The sequence below is a fragment of the Anoplophora glabripennis genome, unplaced genomic scaffold, assembly GCF_000390285.2.
Source record: "Anoplophora glabripennis isolate ALB-LARVAE unplaced genomic scaffold, Agla_2.0 scaffold155, whole genome shotgun sequence".
NCBI classification, from domain to species: domain Eukaryota; kingdom Metazoa; phylum Arthropoda; class Insecta; order Coleoptera; family Cerambycidae; genus Anoplophora; species Anoplophora glabripennis.
The window spans coordinates 652,598-662,102 of record NW_019416721.1 but is presented as its reverse complement, the minus strand read 5'-3'; the positions used below and the strand labels follow the sequence as shown (position 1 = coordinate 662,102).

General features: G+C 33.1%; 1 protein-coding gene across 2 annotated transcripts in view; it reads right to left on the bottom strand.

Annotated features, from left to right (window-relative positions):
- The window catches only part of LOC108915191 (arrestin domain-containing protein 3), a 20,512-nt gene extending 14,847 nt beyond the window's left edge, over window positions 1–5,665 (bottom strand). For both annotated transcript variants that reach the window (XM_023455298.1, XM_023455299.1), the window contains exons 1-2: window positions 5,435–5,665; window positions 515–643 (exon numbers count right to left, since the gene is read on the bottom strand). In XM_023455298.1, the coding sequence (XP_023311066.1) occupies window positions 515–623 (109 nt within the window). In that variant the 5' untranslated portion in view covers window positions 624–643; window positions 5,435–5,665. The remainder of the gene's footprint in view (window positions 1–514; window positions 644–5,434) is intronic.
- Between the last annotated feature and the right edge of the window lie 3,840 nt (window positions 5,666–9,505).

The window sequence follows — 9,505 nt, the reverse complement described above, 5'->3', positions numbered from 1 at the left end:
CAGACTAATAATTAGTTAATTTGTTTATAAGGCCATAACTTGTAAACTATTCAACTTACCGATTCCAGATTTCGTGTGAGTTATTAGACAGTGATAAGGAATGAGAGGATGCGATGCCAAAACGTTCTGGTAATAATAACGCAGTTTATAAATGTTTAATTCAAAAGTCATAAATAAACTTCTTCTGTTTCTAATTTTTGATATCGTCAATATTTTTTGACGCTCAAGGGCTAGTTTTGTAGGTTTTTTGAAGAAGAAAAAGAAATTACTTTACTGTTTTCTCGTGGAAATGAACGGAAAAAAGTTATAAGCGAAAAACGTGAATTTACGTAAAAATTATACAATTAACCACCCTGTAAACAATCTTCCCCCCATTTTTATGACTGTGGAAACTAATATATTATTGTATATAATATTTAGCATTTATAGTGATAAATTCAGCTTGCCGAAACAAAAAGTCGGGAAATGGTCATTTCCCAGCTTATTTTCCTGGCCTATTAAATTAGATATTTACCTCTGATATTTTTTGAACTGGCAAAGGAACAAATTACTCTCCCTGCAATGACGCTTCCAGCGTAGTACTGCCCCCGGTAGTTATCCAGCTGTATTAAACAGGATGACATCTTTTAACGTCGCAAAGAATCTGCAAAGCAAGGCATTAAATCATTTAGTCATGAAGTTTAAGAAATTAGTTTTAATATTTTCAAAACTCTTGAGGTGGCATATTAAATAAATGGAATTACGTATGTTCACACAACAATCATGGAATAATAACATGAATTTAACTTCGAAATGCCACTTAATTCGACTGCCAAACTTCTACAAAAATTTTCTAATGAACTAGAGGTCTGAGTAGTAAGATATAACATACAGTGTATTCAAGTGTGTCAAAGCGAAACAAATATTCTGATTAATAATATTGTGGGAAACACCTACTCTGCAGATTAATGCCCCGAGCCAGCATAGAACTACACCCACAATATCTAGTAAACGGCTTGATATTGCTGTTGTAAACCATCATGGAATTACATCCGCTTAATGACGAATAATCTTACTTATTTAGGGTCTAATTCAACATTGCCCAGGGCATTAGTCTGCAGAGTAGTCATTACTCAAGAATTAAAGGTCTATTCTGACTTTACGAAGATATAGCAGCTTAACATGACCTGTTTACGTGACCTTTTGAAGATGTCTTCCAAACTAGTAGATAATCTAAGGAATTTTAAGAACTACACAAAATCAATCACCCTATGCTAGCTCAAAAATAATTTGTTATTTCCAACATAAAGCCCAATACAACACCCCCAAAATGTCGGACAATTTCGAGATTAAGAATATACTGTACTCAAAGTACATAGTCATTGTTTTATTTCAATAAATGTATGTTATATATTTATTTATTTATTGACCTTTTAGAGGACCGGCATTTAACAAGTATCCATGAAATTTCAATTTCATAGTACTTCAAGCTGTGGGTACACATGTTCGCAAGTAATCCGTTTTTAATTACAATATCAAGAGCGCCAGCGAGACGCCGTCCGGACGCACCACAGGGTTCCCTGAAGACGACCCCGGCAGAGTGGCGCCAAGCACCAGGGACTTCTGCCAGCGACTACACACGAGGAGGGACTCTCCAACGAACACTCACTCCGTCAACACGTCTTTTTCTATACAACTTAGTTTTCAATAACATACTTTATTATTACCGTTGAGAGAGCGTTTTATTCTTGCTGTACAGCGAATGCAACCCTCAAAGCAATCGAATTTTGCAACTGCCCTTTTTAACTTTTAGAAGTAACTTTTTTTTAAGAACTGCCTTTTCGGTTAGAACTAACCCTTAGATTATGCGCTGTTAGAGATTATGTTACTTTTTTGCGGTATTTTTACTATTTTTGCTGGACATCTAATTCCACGTACGCCAATGATAGTGGCATCGGAATTTCTTTCTTTACGAGCCGTTTTTTTGTTCAACTTTTGGGTAAATTTAAATAACAATGTTCTTTCTTTCTTATGCTTTATGTTTTATGAGACAGGCATAGATTTCACATTTAACTGGGAGATAAATTTATCAGGGGATGAGAAAACCGGGCCTAAGATTAGTTGGGCTAAAAATTATTCTGGATATTTTGCTTCCTCGTTGATAATGTATTATTAATATTACTCCAAAATCCAAATAAAGTTCATTCTTTAATTTGTTGGCGTTGTTCGTCACATATCCACGCACTGCAACAAAAAGTCTCCAAGTTTATAACAAGAAAGGTGTCGTAATAAATTTGATTCGAACGCGCTTCAAAAAATTTCTTCANAATAGTAGATAATCTAAGGAATTTTAAGAACTACCCAAAATCAATCACCCTATGCTAGCTCAAAAATAATTTGTTATTTCCAACATAAAGCCCAATACAACACCCCCAAAATGTCGCACAATTTAAGAATATACTGTACTCAAAGTACATAGTCATTCTTTTATTTCAATAATTATTTATTTATTAACCTTTTAGAGGACCGGCATTTAACAAGTATTCATGAAATTTCAATTTCATAGTACTTCAAGCTGTGGGTACACATGTTCGCAAGTAACCCATGTTTAATTACAATGTCAAGAGCGCCAGCGAGACGTCGCCCGGACACACCACAGGGATCTCGGAAGACGACCCCGGCAGATTGACCCAAGGACCAGGTACTTCTGCTAGCGACTCCACACAAAGAGAGACTCTCCAGCAAGCACTCAAACCGACAACACGTCTTTTTCTATACAACTTAGTTTTCAATAAAATTACCGTTGAGAGAGCGTTTTATTCTTGCTGTACAGCGAAAGCAACCCTCAAAGCAATCGAATTTTGCAACTGCCCTTTTTAACTTTTAGAAGTAACTTTTTTTTTAAGAACTGCATTTTTGGTTAGAACTAACCCTTAGATATAGATACATATCCACGCACTGCAACAAAAAGTCTCCAAGTTAAGTTTATAACAAGAAAGGTGTCGTAATAAATTTGATTCGAACGCGCTTCAAAAAATTTCTTCAGTACAAATTCAGTGCATTCAGTTGAAGTATCAAATTGTTTTGTTGGTTCAAATGCGACATGTGTCTAAGTTTTTAATGCTTAAAAACAGCTTATGATAACAAAACCGCTATAACAAGCCTGGTACTACTTAGAACGAGTTTTAAAATATAAAAAATACCTATGTACTTTAAGTAGCACCGAGTTTGTTACGAAGGTTTTGTTATCAAGAACTGTTTTTAAGTATTAAAAATATAGACAAAATTGAAAAACACGTCCTGGAAAATTTATTATAAAAAGAAATTATTATAAAATATGTTAGAGATATTAAAATGCAGGAGAATAAATCACATTCTGTGAACGTGAACATTATACTAGGAATATACAGGGTGGCCAAATTAAAACGAAACAGAGCCATTTTCAGGAAGATTGTAAAAAAACGCTCAGACCCATCGATTTTAAGATTAAAGGGGGCTTCATTAACTATAGGTTTTTCAATTTCTCGTTTTTATTGGCTACGTTCCCTCTCTCTTGAAATTTTTTTACTAACTCTAGAACATACTTCCTCCTGACATGTCGATCTTGATGTTATTCATTAAATAGCTGAGCTGTTCTATTCGCACATTTATTGTTCATAAAGTAAAGCAAAATGATATCTATCCTTTCCGCAATCATAGTGTTTAATTTTCAAAAACACATTTAAATAAACTACCAACTAACGCTTCCAAATAATACTAGAAAATGATTTGGAATCCACTAATTTTACGTTCATTGTGTGTGTATAGCATTCATTTACGTTTTTTACAATTGTTTTTTTTAGGAGTGATAACAAATCTCCAAAAACCAATATAACGCAAGAAATACTAAATTTATACCATTGGCTACTTAATTCGAATGACTGACATTTTTACCGTTACTAATTGTTTGTACACAAGTTTCGACTTTAAAATCAAAATTCTTAATAAGTATTGGGCGTAATTATAAAATTTAAAGTCTGTTGTAAAGAGAATTGTAAGAGCTTTCAAAAGAAATATTACTCAACCCCCAATGCTATTTAAATATTTTGGGGTGATGCTTACCCTTGCTTGTGGGTGAAAGTGGCGGAGTCAAAAATACCAGCAAAGAAAGTCCCCCTATTTAATCTAAAATCGACGGGTCTGAGCGTATTTCTACAATCTTGACGCAGTTCCTGAAAATGGCTGTTTCGTTTTCATTTGGCCACCCTGTATTTCCGTAAGTGAACGTAAATGAAAAAAATAATTTTTGAACATTTAGACAATAGAATTAAAGCTTACCCTGTATAATAATTTCATCGACATCACGACATCCATAATCGTACCGGATATTATTGATACGAATTGTTATCTACAATATTACTTAGAAGGAAACCCTCTTTTTATTTTGCAATTTGCAAATAAATTATACTTTTTAATACATTTTGAATTTCCTGCACCTCGACTACGTTTAGGTATACCCTATACATACCACAAAAAAAAATTGAAAACATACTTCCTCTATGGTAAGTACCTAATTAATTTTGAAAAAATGTATCTCAATTTGAGCAACACGATTTTAATTTAATCTTCGCCTGGCAACACTGGTGCTCAACATCTTTAACTATTATATAGTAGGATCATATTCGATGCAAAGTAATAAATCATTGCCTGTCAAGGGATCCAGTGCAGTACAGTTTTAAGGGATTTAGAAATTGAATAATTTCACAGCTTCCAAACATATCAGCGAACTTGACTTCTTTTTGTTTTGTGGGTACACATGCCGCAAGTGACCCATTTCTAAGTACAACGTCATTAGCGCCATCCTGACGCCGCCCGGACGCACCACAGGGTTCCCGGAAGACGACCCCGGCAGATTGGGGCCAAGGACCAGGTACTTCTGCTATTGACTCCACACAAAGAGAGACTCTCCAGCAAACACTCAAACCGACAACACGTCTTTTTTCACAAGCTTAATTTTCAATTAAAAATACTTTATTTTTGTTGTACAGCGAAAGCAACCCTCAGTTCCTTAGAAAGTATTGTTTGGAGTTTGAGCATGAAAAGCGTTAGTAAATGAAAAAAACGCCCTTAGAAATTACACAGTAGAATTAATGGACATCCTGTATAATAATTTTATAGACGTTCCTTTATATTGTATGTCTACATATGTTAGTCACATGGTAATATATTGCAATTTAAAATGACACAGTTTTTCAAAAATTTTCAACTCCCCCTGTACCTTGATAATGTTTTGTAGGTGCACCCTGTATATTCCGAAATGGAAAGTTGAAGAGCTTCATATCAGGCACTTAACTTCAAAATATAGCTCAGTGTGAGAAACAACACGATTTTGATTTAATGTTTGAAAAAGTATAAAATTCAAAGAAATATTCCGGTCTGACAACGCTGCGTCTGCAGAGTCAATCAAAATCCTTACCTAGATCCTAGTTTTAACGCAAACAGAATCATTCACAATTTTTACACTAAATTTCACACCGCACACCTATTACGTAACACTAAAATTGTGTTTATTTAACAGTTATCTGTCCATTTACAGGATTATTAGTGCGAGTTAGGTATTCAATTCCGGATTCCTAACCTTAAAATAGTAGTTTTCCCACTACACACTCGCACAAAAGTAAAAGAGAATCAGCGACGGGCGACGAACACAAAGTTGACCTTGCTGTGGCGCCAAGCGATTATGTTTTGTTTCATTTTAGTACGCGCCACAGCCAGAGGAGATATCTTTCATTCATTTTGCATTTTATCGAATAGATGTCATTACATAAGTGCGATGTAATCGGGAATTCCAGGGAAGTGTTTAAAATGTAGGGTGTTATGCGAGGTTCACAACCCAAGAGCACGCAGTGAAAATTGAAGTTTCTACTTTCGGGATCAGAAAGTCAACAAATTTTATCGTTATCCACCTTTAAGAAATCATAAGAAATTCGGAGAAATTTTTTTTAATATGTTTGCTTCCCTTTCAAAAGATCCACGGGCTTTAATATTTTTTTTAACAATTCCACCCGACACCTCTTTAATTTGATTCATCTTCTTCAATATGAGCTGTTCGAGAGCTCTGTAGGAATGGAGGAAGTTTCCAAAACCCTGTTATTATAATTTGTACCGGGTACAATTGAATCAATTTACAATAAGTGCTGCATAAACAATGAATTATTATTATTAAAGTGTTTTATATTTTGCACAAAGCAGGTTTAATGCTTTGTGGTGTTTCGGTAGCTTAAGATTGACTAGAAGCTGTGACAAAATGGCAGAAAGAAGAAAGGAGACCATTTTAAACAAAGTTAATTAAGTTTTCTTTAAGATTACACTATTATTTGTTTATTTTAACGTAATGACAAGAAAATGAAATAAAATGAGGTATGTATTAACAGTTTCATAGAGATTAATGAAGTTACAACAAAACTGCCTTAATCAAGTTTATTGGAAAAGAACTCTCGTCTAGTGGAAGTCAAACCTAATTCTTTGCAAAATTCCGTCCTAGAACTATATCTTATAATAGTTATTTCTTAGTATTCTTTTAACCAATTTTAGCTGACGGTAACTAAGTTACCTATTTACTTTTTCTTATAGCTGTTTTACATTGACAATTTATTGATCAGTTAATTCATGAAGTCGCTTCATCAAGAAATTGGACAAGTGTAATGCACCAAATCAGTTGTCAAATAACTTCATGAATTTATTCATCAAGTTCTTGACGAATTAGAGCATGTTCTAATTTTCGTCAATTCCTTCGTGAAGTTCGGAAGAACCAACCCAACAGATTTCCATCCTCAGATCAGTAATGAGGTTATGTTATCGGAATATGTAAATAATTGTGTGGCGTCGTACTAGTTTTGCATTGTTTTTACTGATTTGTTACTTACAAACACTAATATTTCTATATATTGTGTCAAAACGGTACCGCTGTTGTATCACTACAATTATGAGTGGAACGGTGACATTTTTGAAATTTATTTGCTTCTTTGATTCCTTGGTAGAACTGGTTCATGCGTCAAAAAACTTGACAAAGTCTGTATCTGTAGCAGTGTAAAACCACACTGTTTACCAATAAATTCGTGAATTAATTCATGAAGAACTTCGTCAATTTATTCATCAATAAATTGTCAATGTAAAGCAGCTATTACGAAAGCCTTTGTTCTTTTCACATTAATAACTTGTGGGGGGTGCTTAGAAAAGCTTAACTTCAGATTTGAGACCAAGATTTCCTGCACATTTTCCGCCGTCTTGTAAAAAGGGGTGAATTTTTGTTTTTGCTATAACTCGGTTCCCCGTCGAGATACAGAATTTTTGTTTTGTTGTTTGTTGTTCCTATTTCGGCGATCTACAATTTAGGTCCTATAAACTTTTCACCTATTATTAGTTGTTGAAATATCGAAAATAAATAAAAATTCAAAGATTCGGACTGGTTTTTCGGATTTTTCTAATTTTTCCTTAAAACTTATCGAAAACATGTCTATTTTTCCAGATCCGGGGCTACAGCCCACTTAAGCTGGGCCTAATCGTGTTCAGCGCCTCAAAATATACTACGAAAATTTCAGAAAAAATCAGTTTTGGCCCATATTTGAGACAGATTTCACCCAAATAGAAGACTTTCTGAAAAATATTGAAGTCATGGGTAAATTTCACTATTGGCATCGTGTTCAGCGTCTCAAATATTACGGAAATGATATACAGGGCGTTTGGAAAAGTTGGTAAAAAAAAATTAAGAAGGTGAAAGAGCCAAAAATAGTAAAAAAAAGGTCCTATAAATATTGGTCCTCCGGAGCACCGTTATTGATAGCCCTCCAAAGGAGTCTTATGCTTTGGATATTTTTTTAAAAAGTTGTAGGTAATAATCATACCATAAGGGTCTTTAACTATCGTAAGTTTCATCAAAATCGATTATAAATAAGAATAGTTTTCTAACTACCCTTAACCGAAATTTTTCGATTTTTTTTTAATTCCTTTGAATTATCAAGCAAATAATATTATTTTTTAATGAATTAGACTTTTTTGAAGAAAAATGTTTACTTTTTCGAATTCTGCGTAGTTTAGACAGAAATAATAATTTTTTAAATAGTGTATGGCTCAGAACAGTAACATTTTTTAACTAACTCCAAATTTAATTATCGTGAATTTATCGTCCAATGAGGCGTAGGCATGATTTAGACGAAGTAAGAAGAGCATCTGCTCTCTGCATGTTCATGGTTGCAAAAAAATCGAATTAAATGTAAAGTCAAGCACAAAGATCACAACTAAGAAGATAATAAAGAAACGTAAGAATTTAGATGATAGCACGCGAATTTGACAATCTTTAGTATCATTACAATGAAACTGTCACCATGAAAGATGCCTACGTGAAAATGTTAAAAAAAGTTACTGTTCTGAGCCATACATTATCTAAAAAATAATTATTTCTGAGAATGAGTCAAACTAAAAAAGAAGGCAAGTAGGATTGCCAAAAAAAAAATACTGAACCCCGTGGACCTTTTGAATGGGAAGCAAAAAACTTTTTTTTCTTATAGATTTTTGTCTTTCAGGTCCTGAAACAAGAAACTTTTCATTGCTCTACCCACTAAACATTTTTCAGTTTCTGACATGTTTCAGAAACGTTTCCGTTTTTCTTGAAACGTTTCATAAAAAATCCATGCAACGTTCTGGTAACGTTCTAGAAGCCCAAGATGTCCTCCCCAAAATACGCTTCCAATGAAACGTTTCAAAAAATTGGTTTCAGTAACATTCTTTTTATGTTCCATTTATGCCCTCGATATTTTTGTTTTACGTTTCAGTATATTTTCAGAAATGTTTGAGTAACATAATAATTTTATTACCATATGGTTCTCATAATGCTCTCAACTTGAAAATGATTCATTTCAAAAGCGTTTTTGAAATAGTATAGTGAGTATTTTTTTAAATATCTCTAATACTCCTTTGTGATATTTTTATTTGTATTGTGAATGACTTAATTCAAACTAAAAAAAGTTACATTGTATATTAAAAAAAATAAATATGCTCTTCTAGTTTGGGGATGCGGCAACTTTTACTAAGAATTTCTTTCTTTTTGAGAAGCCACTGGAAAAAGTTTCTAATATGGATTATGAATTTTGCCATTCATCGTACAAATAAAAATATCACAAAACAATATCAGAAGCATTAAAAAAAAGCTACACATTTTATATAGTTCAAATACGCTTCTGAAATGGAAATTTTCTAATGTTGAGACCTTCATGAATATGGTAACAATGACGAACTGATAATTAGAAAAAGTTAGTTATGATTATGAATCTTAAAATGGTAGGTACATGAAAAACAAATAACATTACTGAAAAATAATATAAAGTTATAATTTCTTCTACGCATGGTCAATATTACATATATCCTTTTAATAATAATAAATTATACAGCAGAAATAAGGATACAAAATGATATCTTGACAAAGTAAATATCTGTAGGTATACCTAAACTCTTTTATTTAAGCATGCCTATACACATAAACAAATATAAA